The following is a 22,203-nucleotide window of genomic DNA, read 5'->3' on the forward strand; positions in this document are numbered from 1 at the left end:
CACCCTCTCCATTCTGTCCACATCCTTTTTGAAGTGAGGCCTCCAGAACTGCACACAGTACAGGTGTGGCCTGGTCAGGTGTGGCCTGACCAATGCAGTGTTCAGCGGAACTATGACATCTTGTGATTTGGATGTTATGCCTTTGTTGATGCACCCCAAAACATGAAGAGCCACAACATGAAGAGCCATAGCTTCTGCTATGCGCACACATGTATGTCCCCCCTTACATTGATTACAGCCTTTTTAATATGAGTTTTGTTCATGCTGAAAAGGCAAATGCAAAAAAATCCCCAAAAACACACACACCAAAAAACTTAAAAACATAACTGTGCCCTAACTTACACAGCTCCTTAACTTGACATCCTGGAGAATACTTTTATACTATTTCATTTGGAGTACGTGCAGTATGTAGTAATTTTTAGCATGCATAATGGCTCAAAATAAAATCCTTATTTCCAAGCTCTTATTTTCCGTTCTGTTCCCTTTTCGGTTCCTCCAAGGAATGTGCAGGCTTTAAACGATAATGGGTTTTAAAGGATTATTAACCTTTCATAGGAAGAAGTGTTTGCCAGTGTAAATGATAAGATTTTTATTAGATTTTATACAGCCTAATTCAGTTGATGATAGCTTCTTGCTTCTGTTGAGCTGCAATCTTTTAAAGTAAGTTTATAGGACCCTTTTTAACTGCATATTTTTACATCTTGGAATGCAGCATTGTCACAAATGAGAAATAAAATTACGGTACAGCATCCAGTCCTGTCATTCTTGCAAAAAGCCAATTAGATGATCTAATCAAAATCTAGTTCATGAATGTTATGTTGTTCCTAAGTAGCTTTTAAAGAAATATTGCAGATAAATCAAATGAACAAACAACTCCCCCAACGGCCTTGTCCTCAGATGTACAAAGTCAAGGGCATTTTAAGTTCTCTTTTGATGTAGCCTTTTCTAAACAAAAATAATTCATTTTGAAAGTGCTCTTGTTGGCCATTTAAAATCTAAAAATCTGGTTTACAATAAGTGTTGTCTGTTTGAGTCTTCTGGTTGCAAAGGGTTACAGCTATTTGCACTGAAATTTTATGACTTTTTTTTGTATTAAAGTAGAGCATTTGAATACATGCCAAAAACATAATAATCAAAAGTGGCTTTCCCTACCTTTGGCAAATTATTTTTTTCCTGGAAATATGGGTCAAAAGCTTACGGATGGCAGTTTCCCAACATTAAGTCCCGGGTTCTTTTCACTAAGCAGTGTAACCTCACAATAGCTTTTGTTGTAATAGCACATGGGACATTTTAGAAGTGTGAGTAAATATTCCCTGTCCAGCTCCCCAAACTTCTTTGTTGCTTTTGGCAAGTTAAGGTAACGTGAGCACAAATAAACAAACACAGAGCCTTTGGCCCAATAATGTGGAATTCTGATAGACATGGCTACATAGTTGTCAACTCACCTTGTGGAGAGCAAGAGGTATGGAGAGATACTAACATGTTGATTTCCTGAGTTCCTGTTTTCTTTTTACACGGAGACAACACAGTGGGTAGGCTCCTACTACTGCGTAGCTTATGTGGGGGGAGAATGATCTCAGTGGTATGCAGTAGAAAAGAGCAAGAATTCAGTAGGACCTTAAAGACCTAACAAAACGTCTGGCAGCGTAGGAGCTTTTGTGAGCCACAGTTCGCTTCTTCAGATACAGCTAGAATGTGAGTCCATCTATCCTTAAGTAGAGGTGAATTAGGATCCCAATGGCAATAGCATGCAAATGTCAAAAGCAAATAAATGACATTAGCAGGCGTGATTGGATTAGGTGTGGTATGCAGAGGGGTAGAGGCGAGGAGAAATCAGCATTGGAATCCCAGGTTACTATTCAATCCAGGAGAATGCATTGTCTTGAGCTTCATTATTAACTAATTCAGCAGTCTCTCTGTAATCTCCCTTTGAAATCCCTGTGTAAGAGAACTGGTACACAGATAAAGAAGAGCTGCGGCCTACCTAGGTTCTTGTCAGCAGCTAATTTGACCAGAGAGCTGTTTAGAGAGAGGCTGGCATCTTCCATCCCCTGAGTACCTTACTGGCCCACGCTATTGCCACAGGAATTACTCTCCTTATGTTCCTCCTTATAGTAACTGCAGGATCAGTTAGCACTGTTTAGGGCACCAGTCTTGGTCATGGGACCGCTAGTTGATTTATGCGTGCTTGACTGTTAAGGAAGAGAACAGGAAACTATTAATTTGTTTTATTTAAAACATTTATTTGCTGCCTTTCTTCCTTATGGAACACTCAAGGTGTTTATTAAGGAAGGTAGAAAAACAAACACCTGTAGGGAACAGCAGCAGACTTTGCAGGGCTGTGGTGGTCTTGAGGAACCGACAGCCATTTTGTAGGTGTTGAGTAGGATTGCCAGGTCCGTCTTCGCCACCGGTGGGAGGTTTTTGGCGTGGAGTCTGAGGAGGGTGGGGTTTGGGGAGGGGAGGGGCTTCAAAGCGGCCAATTTCTCCAGGTGAACTGATCTCTATCGGCTGGAGATCAGTTGTAATAGCGGGAGATCTCCAGCTAGTACCTGGCAGTTGGCAACCCTAGTAGTGAAATAGGGAAGGGAAGGCTGCTCTTGCCTTGAAAATCAGCACAGCAGAATTCACAAAGACAGAGCAAGTGGAGAAAAAAAGGCTTGCTGAAGGTAAATATTTTGGAAAATGGATTTGCCTCTTGATGGGAGTTCAAGGTTGGCATCTATTTTCAGTAGAAAGTATTTTAGTTGTATCTTTTGCCTGTCAACCTGTTGTCATCTTTCGTATTCTTCTCTTCCTCTTAGCTTTCTTCCTGATAATAGCTATTGTTTGTGAACTGTCTAGTATTGCCAGAAGGCAGTATTTGTTTTCTAGATAAATGGTGATATTTCCCCACCCCAAAATCTGTTCCTTTAAAGAAAATGGCAGAAAGAATTAAGGCTTAATTGCACAAGATGGAGGGTTGTAGTATTTCTGTTACACCGAGAAAATTAGAATCCTTGCTTTTGTTGTGAGAATTATTGCTTCAAATTTAAGAGTAATACCTTTGGAAAAATAATGTCCTTTGTAATTAGAAATATACCTAGCCAAATCCTCTTAATTTCCTGTTGTTCTTCTTGCTCATGCACTAAGTGACGATATTGCTTCGTTTTAGCCAACGTACTAGTCTCATAGAAGTCAGGAAATTCAAGTAAATGGCTTCCTTAATAGCTATAATTTTACTGAAAAGTGCAGTTATGGCTGCAGCTTTTTTTTAAAAAAAATTCCACATTTAAGATACCAGTTTTTGTGTATGTTTGCAAGTCTTCACTGAAGCTCTCTCAGATTTCCATCTGAAGTTTAGTCTTGTCATGTTTGGTCTCCTCCAGAAAGCAGCTCCCTTTTTATTGCGAAATCTGAATTAAATCTACTGCAGAATTAAGAGGCAATGGCAGTATAGGACAACCCATTTAAAATAACTGTGTTGGTCCAGTGGGTATTGTTGAAGCTTCTTCTGATGAAAATCATGTACTCCTGAGACTGTGTTCACTGCAGCCAATCTGTTTCGGGATTCTTTATTAGGAGGTGACCTCTGAAATAGAGGAGGGATCCAGATGGTGTTGCAGCATCATTTCTCCTCAAACACTATGGGGAAAGTACATGATAGAAGAAGAGGAGTTAGGCTTTATACCCTGCTTACCTCTACTGAAAGGAGTCTCAAAGGGGCTTACAGCCACCTTCCTTCCCCTCCCCACACTTTGTGAGGTAGGTGATGCTGAGAGAGTTCAGAGAAAACTGTGACTAGCCCAATGTCACCTAGCAGGCTTCATGTGGAGGAGTGAGTAAACCTACCCGGTTCACCAGATAAGCGCCAACCACTCATGTGGAGGAGTGGGGAATCAAACCCAGTTCTCCAGATTAGAGTCCACTTATCTCACAAGGTGCCTGTTGTGGGGAGAGGAAAGGAAGGTGATCATAAGCCGGTTTGAGACTCCTTAAAGGTAGAGAAAATCAGGGTATAAGAATATAAGAAAAGCCATGCTGGATCAGACCAAGGTCCATCAAGTCCAGCAGTCTGTTCACACAGTGGCCAACCAGGTGCCTCTAGGAAGCCCACAAACAAGGCAACTGCAACAGCATTATCCTGCCTGTGTTCAACAGCACCTAATATAATAGGCATGCTCCTCTGATCCTGCAGATAATAAGTATGCATCATAGCGAGTATCCATTTTTACTAGTAGCCATGAATAGCCCGCCTCCACGAACATTTCCACTCCCCTCTTAAAGCCTTCCGAGTTGACAGCCATCACCACATCCTGCAGCAGGAAGTTCCACAATTTAACTATGCGTTGTGTGAAAAATACAACCCTCCTCTTCCTCCTCCTCCTGTTGCTGCTGCTGACTGGAAAGGTCATAACTCTGGCTCTCCCCTTTTCTGTTATATGGCTCCAATATGATGTGAGTCCCTGTTACGTGCTTGCGACTCAGTCAGTCCCTAGGTCTGAAAACATTGAAGGATACTGCCCTTGAACTTTACCTGCTGAGTTCTATGCAGGCTGATGTCTGAATGCTTTTTTGAAGTCAGACAAAATGTTTAAAGTCTTTACGTGCTGGTGTAGGACAACAACAAAAAGGCACAGGCAAGTCTGTCTGGGGAGAAAGTTCCAGAATTTGGGGGCCATGTCTGAGAAGGCCCTCTCCCAGTTTGACACACACCTAATCTCAGAAGGCATGAGCACCCACAACAGAGCCTCGGTAGATGACCATAGGGGTAATCCTTAAGGTGTGCTGATCCCAAGGCATATAGGGCTCTAAAAGTCAACTCAAGCACCTTCAATTGTGCCTGGAAACCGATCAGGAACCACTGTAGTGAAGCGGGTCAGTGCCTTTTGGGTGACTATACTCTTAGAATTGACCCCTTCCTGAGAAGTGGTATGTTATCTTATTCAGATAGTCACCTACTAAGCAGGACTCAACTACTTTACTCACTTAAAAAAGCAAGTCTTTTTATTGATGTACTTCAATGTAATTGTGTATATATATATATGTGTGTGTGTGTGTATATGCAAGTATTACAAAATCTTAATATTCAGTAACAATGTATAGTAACAATGTATACAGTTAAGCAAGCAAGTTCTACATACTATTCAGTTTTAAAATCCAACACTTAAAATATAACAGTCAAATAAGTCTGATTTAGTTCAAAGTATCTAATTCACACTCTAGAATTATATATTTGTAAAGCCATTCATACCAACAGCCTCTTCTTGAGACCCTCTGAGAGAGGTCTGAAGTACTAGCCTTTCTGTGCCTGTATTTATACTGTTTCAGTCACCTTATGGATTCTCAATGTATGTGAAACTGATTCTAGACCAAGAGACAGTTTTACTGCACATGCTCAGTAGCCTCCCATTCCATTACCTTATTTGGACTTCCTCTTCCAGGAGGCTATTTTGCTAAACTATAAACAATCAGTTTTGAGCTTTGTGATCACTCTATATATTCAATTTTAGTATCATTCTCATCTACAGAAAAATACATTTAGTTTGAACCCATTCATTAAGTTCAAGCATATAGCATTCATGTTTAAATCATAAAATACAATTATTGTTTACATTACAACATTACAGCATCACATGGGTAGGTGGAGAGCATATCTGCATATGAAGTCCTTGGAATCTGACATTCGGTTTCTGCTTTTCAATAGTTCTATAAGAAGTAGGAAACCGTTTCTCATCTGGGAAAGGTCTTTGGTAAAAATAGAATAGAATGTGTTGCTGGAAAATTACTGAAGCCTCTGACAGAGTAATAGAAGTAGAAGCCTCTAGCAAAGAATATTCTTCCTTTTAAAAGGAAATTAAACCTCTTCTATATATCTTTTGCAGTTTGTATGTGTAGTTGTGTTATATTCTGAATAATTCTGCATATGTACATTAATTCCATGTTTATGTGCTCTAATATGTCAAAGCCTGTAACAGTAGATTGGGCTAGAGTGCCATAGTATGGCCTATACGACACGCTCCAGTCAACATCCGGGCTGCTGCATTCTGCACCAACAAGTTTCCAAACTTGTAGAATTTATTGCAGTAATGTAATCTAAATGTAACCAGGGTGTGATCCACAAAGGTCAGGTCTTTTCTGCCCAACTTGCTAACCAGTTGAAGCTGGTAAAAAGCACTCTTGGCCGAAGCTGCTGTCTGTTTATCCAGCAGTAGACTTGGGTCCAAGAGCACCCCCAAACGATGAATGTATTCTTTAAGGGGGGGTATAGCCCCATCTAGAACCGGTGACCTCTTAAGTCCCGGGTGAAACCTTCTATTCCCCAGTAGCATGTTTGGTCTTGCAATTTGTTAAATCTCAAATTTAAAGAGGGACATTTTAAAAGATCTTATTTGTATTGCATCCAACTCCCCTCTAATAACAATAATAGAGAATAGGCATGCATCATGACTAGTATCTATTGTTACTAGTAGCCATGAATAGCCCTCTCCTCCATGAACATGTCCACTCCCCTCTTAAAGCCTTCCAAGCTGGCAGCCATCACCACATCCTGTGGCAGGGAGTTCTACAAATTAACTATGCGTTGTGTGAAGAAATACTTCCTTTTATCTGTTTTGAATCTCCCATCCTCCAGCTTCAGCAGATGACCCCGTGTTCTAGTATTATGAGAGAGGGAGAAAAGCCATTGGCACCTACATAGTGCAAAATTAGACAGATAAAAGGAACTTTAGCTTTAAAATCCAGCAAAAGAAAAAAAAGGAGGGTGATCAGTATGAGCAGGAAAAAAAAACTAAAGTGCCTTAATTATTTTAGAAAAGACAAAGTCTTTGAGACATATAGAAAATAGAACAGTTATATTTATCTTAAAACAGATTTTTTTTTTTCAGAACTGGGTTGTGGGAAGCCTTGAGATCTGAGAGAGATGTGTTGCTGAAAATAGTACTATACCTTTTGGGGAAAGATCAAATGCTGGGTGTGTTCTCAGTTAGCCAGCTTGTTAGGAGCTAACTCAACTTGGACTGGGCTCAAAAAGAAATCTAGCTTGTTGAACAGCAGATCATAAAATTGAAAACAACAACAACAACAAATGAAACATCATGGGCAATTTATTGGTAAGAATGTGTAGTTTATTATATTTCAGTGGTAATACTTTAACGTTCATTCTTGTTTTATAGATTGCATTGAAAATGTGAGCTGGCCATTTCATTGTTTCCAGTCACAATGGCCAAACATTGTTATGTTTTTTATTTGTTTTATGATATAGAAAGATACAAAGAAATATATAAGATTCAAAACTTACCAAGAATATATAAAAGTTATTAAAACCTATAAATGGCATTTGCAAAGATTTGGTGTCTTGTACTTGCTGGAGCCATTGACCATACGTGGGAGCAATTAACTTTTCCTCTTTCTGGCAGTCTTCTGCTCACAGAGAAAATCCTTTTAAAACTAAGTGTGGGGTGCACAGCCCAAACCTTGAAATAAAATGCATTTGTCCACATCTCAGCTGCCCAAGACTTCAACAGAAAAGCGCCCTTTCACAGAAGGATGCTTTGTAGAAAATCCCAAAGAGAGCAGTCACAAGAAACGTACAAGCTAAAGAGTGTACAATAGAGAATCCACACGTGATTTGTCCTGTACGTGATTGTACACAAGCCCCTTTGAAGTGTCTGTAACCTTCTTAGAAGGAAAGTCTACAACTACATTGTTATGCTCAGGAATGCATTCAGTTTTCATAATGAATGCCTGAATTTCCCATAACCACATTTGAAATTTGGTGCTTGACTTTTTCATAGTCTGTGGTCATTCAAGGAAGACTGATCGGTCAGGAGATGAACTCCTGTCCCCACAGATAAGGTCTGGTTTGTCCAGTGCCCCCACAATCACCAAAGGCACCTTTTTCACTGAGGACAGATTTCTTTCTCAGGGAAAGAATTTCCTGCTCTGATCTGGTGTGGGATATTTCATTCCTTCTCACTCTTGCATGTAGACTGCCCTGAATCCACAATCTGAGGTGTCAGCCACAACATAGAAATATTTTTTAAAGTCTGGAGCATTAAGAATTGCAGGGAAATTAAAGCTCTTTTAATTGGCGGAAGGTGGCTTGACATGTGGGAGTCCAAGTTGCTTTGTCTGGCAGGGATTACTTGGTGAGTGAGGGGAGAGGGTCAGCTATGGTGTCGAACCCTGGGACAAATTTCCTATTGTACTTGGCCAATCCCAGAAAAGCCCTGACCTGTCTCTTGGTCTAAAAAGGCTTCTCAGCTGTGCCATCCCGGCCGTGGTTCACACCTCCCCTTCCAGGAATGCACTTTTATTGTCTACTTAAACAACTGCCAACTGAGCAAAGAAGTTATACAGCAAGGATTGGGGAGGGGCATAGAACTCAGTCAGCCTGTGTAAGAATTTTGCATGCATGGAAAGCCAATCATGCTGTACTGCATGGTTAGTAAGGAATACAGGCAAACAACTTGCTGAGCACCCATGAAGAAATAGGTGAATTATCGAACCAATTGTCGAAAAATCAGGTCTCTTTGCAACTGGTGAATGGTGTGAGCCAAACTGGTGGGTTTTGTGCATCTTTTAGCAGAAGTGGGTTAGGTTGTAATTTCCATTTCCATCTATCTCTTCCTTGAGCAGTAGCCCTCTGTGATGCATTTCATCATTTCTTAGAGGATCACCCAACTATCTTCAGCAGCTTTTTGAGTGCTACAAGGAACTGAGGAGCTGGAGAAGATCCATTCCACGAGTGAAGCTTGTGGAATCGAACCTGCATTGTTGTTCATGTAGCTGCCATGGCTCTCCTGAACTTTCATGGGAAGGGTGATAATTTCTTCATAGTTACTCCAAGTTTCTCTTCTCTGTATTATTCTGTGGTTCCTAGGGGGAGTAATTACTCTTAAACTACTTTATGTCTAGTCTAGATGTGAAAAAAATCATTATTCTTACATACCATAACCATTATAGAATGTTTCTCAAATGATTCTCTTTGCATGTGATTTCAACGTTCAATTCCATATTCTCTTGTGTTGCTACCATGATAGTTTTCAATAGAGGGAGAAATTCTTCTAACCATCCTTCTAGGTTTTGTTCATCCTGGCATTTCTTTTGCAAGGCAACAGAATTATTTTTATGTTCTATAGTGAGGAGCAAAGAATTAATGTAAGGAACACAACAACCTTAATGTAAACACTTTAGCTCTACTGGGTCTTTTTTTGTTTTTGTTTTTTTGTAGACGGATCTCATTCTATTACTTAAATGTCAGCTTTTTGTATCTGCTCAGTAGTAGTTTTCTTCTTTGTATCACATGCTGAGCTTCTCTACAGAGGCAGAATGTTTTTTGGGTTTTTTGGCATAACTCAAAATAAATCGACATGACTGACTGCAGGGGAAAAAAGGCTGGCAAAACCTGAACGTACATAACAGTGATTTCTTTACACAATGGCCACAATATATTCTTGCTGAGAATATCTTGTGAGTGGCAAGTCCTGAATATTGTTTACTTGTGTGTGTGTGTGTGTGTGTGGTATGTATAATATATTTTGAATTGCAGATAATATACAACTGAAGTCATTCTTATTTTGCACTGGATATGAACCCTCCCTTTGGAAGAAAGATTTGGTGCAATGCCTCTTGCACATTTTGGACAGATTGAAGTATTTAGAAAACATTTTTATTACAATCCTCCCTGTACTGAACTTCATTATGTGGATAGAAGTTTGCGTTTTGAGTGCTTACCCTATCAAAAAAAAAATTATAAATAGGAATTTAGTAGATTAGAAGGAAGATTTGGTGTAGCCTGTGTATAACTGTCTTACACAGGAGCCTTTTGACAGAGATGTGGATATTGTTACCCAAATCACTATGCACCTGCAGGTCCTGCAACTAGCAAAAGTGTCCTCTTGCCAGCACAGAGAAAACATATTTATTTGGGGGTGAAAATATATTCAAGATTGTAACCCTGTGTATAAGGAGGTTGAAATTCAGACCAATACTCAAAAGAATGAGAGGAATAAGCTTTTTAAAATAAACAGAGGTTTTCATTTACTTAAGAAGAAGAAGAGTTGATTTTTATTTTCCGACTCTCTCTACCACTTGAGGAAGAATCAAACTGGCTTACAATCACCTTCCCTTCCCCTCCCCACAACACACACTGTGAGGTAGGTGGGGCTGAGAGAGCTCTAAGAGAGCTGTGACTAGCCCAGAGTTACCCAGCTGGCTTCATGAGTAGAAGAGGGGAAACCAACCCGGTTCGCTAGATTAACGTCCGCCCCTCATGTGGAGGAGTGGGGAGTCAAACCCGGTTCTCCAGATTGGAGTCCTCCGCTCTAAACCGCTGCTCTTAACCACCCTGGCTCTAACAGAAGAGAAAATGAGTTTCAAAGGTTTGAGCAGTTTGCAGAGTAAAATGGCAGTTTATAGAATGGAAAAACAAAAGCGTTAGTAAAATAATTGGAGCATTTCCTTAACAAGCTGCCTGCCTATAGGTGAAGACTGTAGGGGAGGGGGACCAAAAACATATGAGCGTGTTTTTTGGCAGCGAGGAAGCAGCTCCAGGAGAGTGAAAGGGCGAAAATGCACGGTCGCTTTATCCTCCTTTAATCCCTGTTTCAGCCAGGATCGAATGCGTTCGTTTCGCCTAATGTGCGTTCGATCCTGGCTGAAACAGGGATTAAAGGAGGATAAAGTGACCATGCGTTTTCGCCCAAAGTGACCTGGCAGGAGAGAGGACAACGAAGCGGGGAGGAGCAGAGAGGCCATCAAGAAGTAACGGGATAGATCCCAATCCGGCGACCAAAAACTGGGGCTGAAGGGTGACATTTTATGCTCTTTGGCCAAGAATGAGGAGGGGATGGCGTGTTGGCAGTAGGATGTGAGAGTACTAAAAATTCAGACTGTCTGAAAAGGGGGGGGGGGAAATCGCATTGTTGGGAGTTTTCCCCTTTTGCATTAAAAGTATCAAAAATGTTCCCTTGGGGAGATTGGAAGTTAGAAATGTAACTATTGGTGTCTGGGTACTTGGCACGACTAAGGGTAGAAACGTTTCCTGCCCAATCGTTACAATTTTTTATTTATACCCCGCCCTTTCCCTGGCCAGAGCCAGACTCAGGGCTACTCAGGGCCAGAATTGGCCCATTACTTATTATTTTACTTATTATTTTAGAGATCTAGGTCATTCATTGAGACTAAATTATTAGGGAAGAGGCCCCTGTGTCCTTGAGGGAACCTCCTTCCGGTTGACTCCCTCTTTGGAATGGGGTTTGTACAGCTCCCAGGCACCCGAGTATGTTAATTTTTTTAACTCGGGAGGCAAAACTAATGGAAATGATAAATAAATGTTCCTGATAAACATGTTTTGGTCTTTGAGGTAGACTTTTTTTGTTGCTTTCTGGTGCCTGAGGTATTTTTAATTGACTATTTGATATACTCCCTAATTGGCGTTTTAGAATGTTGTGCTTAATTTAGGCAGCATGATTTTCTCTTTCTCGCAAAGTACTGCTATGGATTCCTTCGCTGTTTGAAGCTACAAACCCTTCAAGGACGGACTATAAAATATCCTTTCAGCAAAGGAGGAGAAAATATCATAAATGATTCACTTTAAAGAAGCTAGGTTTTTTAAGGAGGAAGCAAGAACCCAGCAACCACTGGCATATAAATGTGACATGTAGTGATTTGAGAGGTTGGCTGGGTGGCACCTTGCAGTAATTAAAAAGATAAGAACCTCATTCTGCCGACCGTTGAAAGGACAACCCACACTGTTAGAAATACTTAGAAAGTCTTCTGTTCATGTAGATTCAAAAATAGGTCTGGCTTTCTGATCTCTGTAGGCAAAATGTTCAGGTTTTTCAGGTAACTGTTCAGGCTTGCGACTTGCGTTAGATCAGGCATTCAGTCATCTGGAAGTCATGCAGCTTCCTATTGCTGATTTAAAAAAATTGGTTAGATTTGTTTCCTTGTACCACCTTTTGAACATGGCGGGATCATGTTAAATTGGTGTGTGATAGAGGCAGCATTGTGAGCTAAGCTTCAAGTGGCAAAATGTATCTCGTATATAAGTTCTCAGCTAGCTCCCAGAGCAGTGGGCCTACCTTATACTTGGCGAATGTGGGATAACATGCAATTAATATTTACCGCTTGTATCCTACCTTTCCCCCTTTGCCTTATCAGTCAAGGCTTCAAAATAGGATCATGTTTTGTAGCCAGTAGCTAGGTTTTGGGATTCTCAAAAATAGCCTACCTTGGTGAATTCCAGCGCGTCCTTGCTTCCATCCCTTGAAATCATGTCCATGCATCAGCAGAGAAGATTGGATTGCAGGGGTACAGAGCAGTGAATACATCCAGCATGGTGATGTAGTTTGTGAAGGAACGCTTTAGCCTTTCTGGTGACAAGTGTGAGATACCAGTGGTGATTCCCGAAAGTATAATGACATAAAACCTATTTTTGATCAGACAACAGTGTGTGTCTTGGAAGGGGGGCATTCTTGATTATACACATTTACAAATATTTACTCTCCGGTTCTGCTGTTTAATATGGTTTGATATGATCCTCATTTGTCATTTTAATTTTTTAGACTAATAGGAAAGCACACAAGAAAAGCTTGTATCGCAGAAGAGGCGGAAAGGTTTCTGGTGTGACCTGGAACCACAAAATAATGGTGTTAGTTTTTACAAATGATTTTCCGCCCTGAAATATTGAAACACGGTTGGGTATGTGCATACACGTGCCTTGCCCTTTATAACTTTGTTAAATTTCCCAAAGTTTTAAAAGAACAAACTTTGCATCCCACTATTTAAAATTGTAATGAGATATGTTTGTGACAGATTAATTTTCATTGTTGGATACTGTGAAGGCTTGAGTTACTGAGAAGTCGTCTTACATTTGTTCATACATTAAGAGCAAAAGAAAATGTACCGACTGAAATTTCTAAAACCCAAAGTGGATTTGTAATGCTTCTGTAATTCTGCTGTAATGTTTAACAAGCACTTGGCACTGGTTTTCAGCTGGTTTGCGTTAGAAGTTCTTATAGCTTCTATCTCTAGTACCCAGGCAGCACTGAGTGAAATGATAGTGGTCCAAAAATATAAGCAAAACATCACATATACTGAAAGGATTTAAAACCGTACCTGAACAGTCTGTTTGTTGTTATTCCATCAGCAAATAAGCCATAGCAACAATGATTCCATCAAAATAAAAACAAGAAATTCCCACACGTTTTCATGGGAAAAATTAAAATATGTAATTATTTAAAATGCTTCAAAATAGAACCACCATACAATCCAAATGGCTAATAACCTGGAGTGGAGAAGTTGTACAATATAATGGGATTAATTCAGCAGATATTATGTATGTGTGCAGAAATTGTACATATGTGTGTCATACTAAAATTGCTGTGTAAGATACCATGAGTTGGAGCCCATCTTTCTATGGATGAAGCAACTTTGCAGATTAATGGGCATGAGGTCCACAGAAGCAGATGAAATTCCTCCTGAAATATTGTGCTTCTCTATGACCTTCTAATTAGTCTCTTGGAAGAATGACTGTTAGTATGGTGGAAAATGCACCATGTGTTTAGTATAGCCATTTGGACTTCACCTTTAATTGGTAGGCTTTTATAAAAAAAAAATCAGTGCACTGTGAATACTTATATATTTTGAAACAGCTACAGAGAAGGTGTACTGAAGATTCTTCCTTGGAATGAACAGAAGCACAGGGAAGAAGACTGGTGTGAAAGGCCTCCATGCAAGTAGGTGTACATGATCTTGTGTGTTCATCTTTACATTGTATGAAGCCATTGTAATATTACCATTTATTAGTTCTGATGGAGAATATTGGTTCTCATCCAGAGGGCCCAACTGTATATGCTAGTTCCTGCTCGTAAGAGTTTTCAATTTCTCTAGTGGGAGGGGAAAGCATGGCACATGCTTCCACTTGTGGTATTCTTCCAATTCTCCCCTCATTATGGGTGGAAGAGGCCCCAATGTGGAGGTGCTACTGGTAAGAGGAAGGTCTGACCCAGAAATTGGGATGTCTCCTTTTCTGGATGGGGTTACATTCCCTGCAAAGAAGTAGGTTTGTAGCTTGAGGGTGCTGCTGGACTGGGTTGTGCTGATATTGACCGTTGAAGCCCTATATGGCCTGAGGTCAACATATCTTATGAACTGCCTACTCTCTTATGAACACACCCAACCACTTGGTCATCTTCAGAGGCCCTGCTTTGGGTGCCCCTGTTATCTTGAGGCCAAATGAGTGGGCAACCCCCAAAAAAGGGCTAAATTGGTTGTGGTGCCAAAACTTCGGAACTTCCCCCACAAGGAGATTCATCTGTCTTGCTCTGTCACTGTCTTCTGTCTTCAGGTGAAGACTTTTTTGTTTTGCTTGTTCCTTCAATAACTCTTACTGGCCTTCCTCCTTGTTTGCATATTTATATGCGTTTAATAATATTATATGGCTGTGTATTAAATGCTGTTTTTCATGTTTGAAATATTTTAATGTTTGCTGCTATGGGGACCCTGAATTGGGTTGAGAATGACATATAAATGGCTTCATTAAAAATAAGTAGAGTGTCCTAGCCCCATGTGTTGTTCAGAGCTGATTCCGGCTATAGAAAAAGATGTGTGTTCTGAACAAGGTTGTCCCTCCCCCCATTAAACAACACATCCCTTTGGCATTTCTTGATTTTCTGATTAAATAGGTAGGCTTGTTTATTCACTTATATCACTGCAATGAAATGTGTATACATGTAAAAACTTATCAGTGCAGTGTTAAGGTTAATTACCCAGAAATAGATGGAATTTCTGTAGAGATAATTAACTTGTAAAAATCTACACACAGATTTAAATAGTTTGTGTTAGAAATAACTACGGTGAACTCTGTATTGTTATCTTTATGCAGATTGATTGTGTTTCATCAGAGCATAGACCTGCTCATGATTAAATTTTAATTTGAAAGAAAGATTGAAAGAAGCTGCAAGCCATTATGTTCCTGTTTTGGGTTTACATAATTTCTGATCAGAAAATTCTTTTTGAGTGAATCTATTTGTTCATGTAAGATCTGAATCTTTCATTGATACATAGTGGCTTGAGCTCATTCCTTCTTGTTATAAACATTTGACTTTGTTTGATATTATTTTAAAGTAACATTTTTCTTCACTTAGCAAATTCTTGTCTGCATCTCCCAGGCTGACAGTTGAACCAGTTCTTCAAGATGAAGGTGAATTTTTATATGAATCTCAGCCTGAACTGGCAAAGTACAAGTCTACTGGGCTTTCCATAAACCTGGTCACGGATTGGTATTGGAAAAGAGCAGAGGAGATAGAAAACTATTCTATGCAGGTAAATGCAAAATTCTAGAAATGCTCTTATTGCTATGGGCTCAAATGCTTTCTTTTATCATTGATCCTGAAGGGTGCTAGGTATATTTTTGTTGGTTTGTTTGGCAAACCCACTCTCAATGTATGGATGCACAGCTTCTTCTTCTTTTAAAATGTAATGTTCATTTAGTGCGAATTATCTAAAAGTACCATACATTTAATACATAATATGGTGTACATGATGGAGGGAAGGCAAGATGGCATCCTGAGCAGACACACTGGCACTTTGCTTCTGCCTGTATTGTGGTTTTAAGATATTTTACTCTGAGCACCAAATTTTGATAAGGTAAGCTGGCCTGAAGCTTGAAGCCTTTAAGGAGAGAACTACAGTCTTTCCTAATTTGCAAAGACCCCGAGGTTTCCTGACTCAACCTCCTTCTCTTTGGTAGCCACTTATCTTACCTTCATGGATGGGAATTTGCAGGCAAGTGAGAAACTCTGCATTGACTCCGAGAACTATTATAAAATTAGCTATGTTCATCTCTGGGCGTAGGCTTGCCCTGATTTATTTCTTGGGTGGTTCCAGTGGAATCCCCCTCCACCCACCAGATTTTCTGACTTTTCTCCTCCGGTTTCTGCCCAACTGGGAATACTAGTTGGGTACCCAAAAGGTTGGGTGAAACAAAATATGGTGACAAAGAACCACTGATAGAATGCTCCTCCACAAATTAGTGTGAATGTGTAACCACTTGTGGAGAGAGGTGAGGTCAGAATCTTGCGTCATCATACAACTAAGGGCACAAAAATGTTTTAATGAGGTGGATATTTGGAGTAGTATATTAGTACGCATGCAGAAAGTTTGTCAACTTAATACATTCTTTTTCAATGGCTTGGGCGTGGTCCCCATTGAAATCAATGTAAATTTTGTTTGGCTTCACAGATTATTCATGCACTGGTTGCACATATTCTTGGTTGGGAGTTTGGTTTGTGCTTTTTTTTTTTTAATATATGGGGAAAAATCTTTGAGCTTGTAGCTGATTGTAACAAAACTTCCATCCAGTTCTGGAAGAATGTCAGTGAAGCTGATTTTGTATGCTTAGAAGTTCAGTTAAATGTATAGCTGGGTACCTGTTCCGTTACAGTGCATCCCTCTTTAACTTATCAGACATTTAATTAATTTCAAGGAAGTTATTTTCAGTTCAGTAGGCATTCGCATAGGTGATGATTCATGGTTGAAAGCTGTGAAATGACAAAATATTTGCATTTACACCTTTCCTTATGCCTGGAGCTAGCTCCAGTAGGAATTCTTCCCTTCCTCCAACTTTAACCTCCATTGCAGGGATTGGGGGAAGGGGTAAGAAGCAGCCAGGATTGAGGATTCCCTCCACAAGGAACATATGTATTATATATCATCCGTATAGTTTGGAGGCCTGTTTTGGAAGAAACTGTAATTAAGTATAATAATCTGTCATGTTGCCATTTAGAAAGATCTCTGCCTGAGATGTGCTTGGAGACATATTACCTGGCAGAGTAGAGAATACTGAAGCACAGGTTGAGTATCCCTTATCTGGATATCTAATATCTGGACTGATCTATAAACCGGATCTTTTGAGCCGGCATGCAGGCATTACTCACAGGCCCTCAGCGGTGCCATTGATGGTTCAATGTACCCAAAATTATTTGAAATATTGCTTAAAATTACATTCAGCCTATGTGTATAAATTATATATAAAACATAAATGAATTTCGTGTTTAGGCTTGGGTTCCATCCCATAAAAATCCCAAAAGATTCCAAAATACGAAAAGATCCGAATTACAGACCACTTCTCGTCCCAAGCAGTACGGATAAGGGATACTCAACCTGTAGAAGGATCAATAGTCAGTTTCTTTGTAAGGAAACTTCAGTAGTTTGGGTGACTTTTAACTGTTATTAAGAAATTTCAATCTTATGCTTTATTTTTAAGAATAGTAAAGGTATCTTCCATTGTCAGTTTCATTGGACATTTACACAGAAGAGAATGAACCGACCAGGCTATCTTAAGCAGAGTTATACCCTTCTAATTACATTGAAGTCATTGGCCTTAGAAGGATATACCTCTGCTCTTGTTTCTAGATTTCATTTCAGTGCAGTATTTGAGCCCAGCAGATGTTACAGACTGCACTAGTTGGCACAGGGACATTGCAGCTGTACTGTAGCTGCCTAGCTGCTAGTTCCTGGTGGCATCTCATGAGTACGCATGCAGCCAGGCCAGATTTCGATCAGGACTGTTGTATGGGAGAAGCAGGAACTTCAGCCTTCTTCCCTCTGTTGTTTTTGGTGAGTGACACAGTCCTGGGGCTGCAGGGAAGAGAGTTATTTGCTCCATTGGAAGCCAGCACATGCACTAAATGCTTGCTCGTGTTGGATTCCCGCAAAGAAAATAATGCTTCCCCCCCCCCCCCGTGGCCCCCAGGCTGCTTCAGCCACCAAAAACAGCTCAGGAGAGAAGGTAGGAATTCCTCCTTCTCCCGTACAGCAGTCCTGATAAAGGTCTCACTGTGTTACTCACAAATTGCCACCAGGAACCAGCAGCTGCAAGTCCCCAAGCAAACACGTGCAGTTTGCCATGCACACACTCTTTGTTGATGTTGGTTTAGTATGATGGAGTCTGCTAGTTTCATAATCTTGTGTGTATTGCAGATTTAATGTAACCATTTATTATTAGAGAGTGGACCAGGGCTTCTGATTTAGAAGTTCATATACTGGTTGAGGCCCTTTTTTCATTTATGCAGTGATTTAAATGAACGTATTTGGCTTTCGTCTTTCCTGGCCCATTTAACAACTCAAGGCAGTTTACAATGAAAATAATCAAATACAGTAATATACATACAGATTCCTTATTAAAACACTAATTAAAATCAAGGCTGGTTAGAAAGGTTCAAGGGACCTAATGGATTGAGCACTTAAAACTGATATTGATGCCTCTGTGTGTGTGTGTGTGTGTAAAGTGCCATCAAGTCACAGCTGACTCGTGGCGACCCCAGCAAGGGGCTTTCAAGGCAACTGAGAAGCAGAGGGGGTTGGCCATTGCCTTCCTCTGCAGAGTCTTCCTTGGAGGTCTCTCTTCCAAGTACCAACCCTGCTTAGCTTCCGAGATCTGACGAGATCGGGCTATACCATGCCACCTTTCCTCCCATTGATGCCTACTCATTTGAAATATTTCCCCTCCCCTACTTTTAAATTCCACCCCCACCTCCCTCCCTTTATGTGAACATCTAGCTCAAACTACCTTCTTTTTCTTTTTTCTTGAACAGGTGGATTGTGCTCTGTCTCTGGTTCGCCTAGGTATGGAGAGAAATATTCCTGGCCTGCATTCCCTGTGCGACAACTTGGTCACACTAGAGACACTAGTTTATGAGACCGGATGTGACATAACTCTGACCTTGAAAGATCTGCAACAGATGAAAGGCCTTGAGAAGCTAAGGCTGTTAATGATGAATGTATGTGTTGCTTTGTGATGGCATGAGTTGTAAACATTCTGCAATGAAATCTTGACCCAAGCAGACTAAATCTGATAATTAGCTCAGTTTTGCCTGGATTTGGCTTAATGCCTTCATCTGTTCCAAAATGCCCCCCAGGTACTCATTCTAGCCGAATTCCACAATCGAACACAGAATTAAGTGTCCCCCTAAACTTATTGATTTTATTAAGCCTAAGCATGCCTGACTTGATATTGGATTGTGCTCCAATGTTGAATGAGCTAAATACGGAAAAAGCTGAATGTCATTATTATACGTTCTGCAAACTCTCTCTCTGTGATTTGATGGGACAGGGACCCCAAGGGGAAAGCTCCCAAGCAGAAAAAATTGCTCCATGTCCTTCGCGTCCTCAAGTGGTGTAATACTCATGCCTGTGGTATGATTGGAAAGCACATAGTACAGCAACTTTGCTGAATTTAAGTATCTGAGTCAGACTGGTCAATTGACCGTAATAAATATTATTATTATTAAGTATCTGAGTCCAGTCCATGCCTGGATTAGAGATCTTCTTGGAATCCTGCATACACTGAATTCCACAATAGTAGAAAAGTGGTATAGAATTGTAATAAGTATCTGCACATGAAGATATTGCTTTTACCATTGTGAAAGTTTTTACTGTTGTTGTTGTTGTTGTTGTTGTTGTGAATAATATGTGCAAACCTAGAAGTTTTTCCAGGTTTGTAGAGCTCTAAACTTTAGCAGAGGCTGACCCCGTTTTGTGGATTTTTGATCCACCTGGGGGCCAGCTCCTGACTACTAAATATCAGAACATTTCAGATAGTCCAAGGTATACTTGGCAGTTTTTATACAGTGGCTATATACTCTTAATGTGTTCCCCTTTCTTTGATTTTTGATTTTAATATTTTAATGATTCTGCTCAAATGACCAATAGGTCTTAAGCAGGACCACACTAAAGCACAATGGCCAAAATATTTAATATATTTCATTTATCCTTTAAAACAGGCTGGCATAATATATATAACTCTTGCAATGTTTACCATCTCTGGTTTATTTGTATTTAAATAATATCAGGAAGGCTGAATGCCTTCTTTCCATTATCAAAGGACTCAACCAGCCTCTGTCTATCAACCTCAAGTAACAGACAATGAAAAAAACAAGTGACTTATTGTACCTATACTACCAGAGCCACAAGGGCAGATCCTATTGGAAAATGGAATTGAGATCCTATTATTAGCCAGCATGGGGTGATGTTGAGAACTAATTGTTTGCCATGGCCAACTGAGTGTCCTAATTAAAATCTAACCTCCAGACCAGAAGATTTCCTTACTAACGCCATGCCAACTCCTTCATAAAAAACACAGCCAAAATCTTATGGGGAAAAACCCCAGACACAAAACCGAAAATAAATAAAGCAATACAAAGTGGAGTGCAGCCTCCACGTAGCACCCAGCTCAACCAGTGAAGGAAAGTAATGTCAACTGCTTTGGTGTCCACTGTGGCTTTCTTTGATTTTAAAACCAACTGATCTCTTTCCAGTCCTCGTCGGAAAGGTACGTGAAAAACGCTTACCAGTGGATGGTTCCATTCCTACACCGATGTGAAAATCAATCTCCTGGGCTCGCTAACAAGCTTTTAAAAGAGTATTTAGTAACTCTGGCGAAGGAAGATCTAAAATTGCCTCTGAAAATCTTTGAACATTCAAAGCCTGCTGTAAGTTCATCTTATTAGTTATAAAAGTTTGCTCCACGTAGCTTGCTTTTCTTTCACAATATGTGCATGTACCTTTTAAACTTGCTTGTACTGAGCAGTCCTGAAGATATCCTGTTGTTGTGCAGCACTGTCGGACTAAGCATTTATCTTGTTGATACAAGCATTTGTCCTCTAAACAAGGTGGAAGCGGAATTTATAATATATGGCTGATCTGTGTCATCAGAATGTCAGAATATTCCTTTAATCATTAATCACTACGCAGCAGCTAGTTATTTAGCATGTGGATGTTGACATACTGTTTTTGCGCAGTTGCGTCCCCTATTTTAGGCATCTTTTCTTGTATCTGGATCAGTGGATGATTTCCCCCCCACCCCCCCATATTCTGCTACTGATATTCATATAAGATGGCTTTGATGCATTGCTAGAATGTTGCTGTGCCAGTTATCTGCTTGAAACTTTTTTTTTTCCTCCTGTGGGGGCACATGCAAAAATATTTCTGACCACAACCGTCACCTCCTGTAGGCTGAACTATCAGCTTACGGCAGGAGTGTTGAACTCCATTGTTACGTGGGCCAGATATGACATAAATTTCACTTGGTCGGGGCGGGCTGAGCCATGCCTGGCCAGTCCAGATTGAGAGTGGGTGGCTGCCTCGGCTGGCTCGTAGGCCGGATAAGAGCTCTCAAGGGGCCTGCTGGCCTTATGTTTGACACCCCACTTACGGGCTGGGGCACAGGCACAGGCCACTTAAGAACTTTGCTACCCTCATGCCCTTACATCTGTAGATGAGGCTCGGAAAGACTGAATGAGGGAGATTTAGTGGCAGCTTGGAATGCCAGTCAAAACAGGGGTCAAGCCTCGTATACGTGGGACTTCTTAGTTCAAGAGTTCAGAATGTTTGTGAAAGTCAGGGGAGAAAATTAGTACCTTATTAACAAATGTATTCTAAGCCACAATATGCCAGCCCAGGTATTAAGTTTTTTAAAAATATTTGCGGGCCTTGGACTTCAGTAGACCTCTAGGGAGCCGAGTTCTGCACGTGTGTGTATCCCAAGGAATTCTACTCTTTGTAGAAGCTGTGCATTGTAATGGTGATGTTAGACTAGTGGGAGACTCAGGTTTGAATCCCCAATCTGCTATGGAAACTTGTTAGGTGACCCTGGGTCAGTCACACACTATGAGGCCTAACCTGCCTCACAGGATTGTTGTAAGGATGAAAGGGATAATACTGCAAGCCCCTTTGGATCCCCATTGGGGGAGAAAAGTGGGGCATAGATTTAAGCAAGCAGGTAAATTTTGTGTCAGTGCTCTTTAAATGAAAGGGCTGTAATACCGGTAGTCTTGACCAGTCTTAAAGATCATAATGGAGAAACAGAAAAGGGCAAGAGTCCAGTAGCACCTTAAAGACTAACAAAATTTCTGGCAAGGTATGAGCTTTCATGAGTCACAGCTCACTTCTTCAGGTATCTGGAGAAGTGAGCTGTGGCTCAGGAAAGCTCATTCCCTGCCAGAAATCTTGTTGGTCTTTAAGGTGTGACTGGACTCTTGTTCTTTTCTATTGCTACAGACAAACACGGCTACCCATCATGTTAATAGAGAAAGTTTGATTGCAGTTACTGTTACTGTATCTCCTTCCCCTCCTTCTTTTGAATGTAATCACCACAATGTGAAATTTAGTGGTGGGGGAGCTTTTTTCTTTTGTTTTCAGGATGAATGTGGTCTT

General features: G+C 40.4%; 1 protein-coding gene across 1 annotated transcript in view; it reads left to right on the plus strand.

Annotated features, from left to right (window-relative positions):
* The window catches only part of NBAS (NBAS subunit of NRZ tethering complex), a 192,811-nt gene that overhangs the window by 50,835 nt on the left and 119,773 nt on the right, over positions 1-22,203 (plus strand). Inside the window, exons 22-25 of the mRNA XM_056856460.1 lie at positions 13,641-13,724; positions 15,159-15,312; positions 18,585-18,770; positions 20,307-20,480. Coding sequence (XP_056712438.1) covers positions 13,641-13,724; positions 15,159-15,312; positions 18,585-18,770; positions 20,307-20,480 — 598 coding nt within the window. The remainder of the gene's footprint in view (positions 1-13,640; positions 13,725-15,158; positions 15,313-18,584; positions 18,771-20,306; positions 20,481-22,203) is intronic.

This window comes from Euleptes europaea, chromosome 10, assembly GCF_029931775.1.
Source record: "Euleptes europaea isolate rEulEur1 chromosome 10, rEulEur1.hap1, whole genome shotgun sequence".
Lineage (NCBI taxonomy): Eukaryota > Metazoa > Chordata > Lepidosauria > Squamata > Sphaerodactylidae > Euleptes > Euleptes europaea.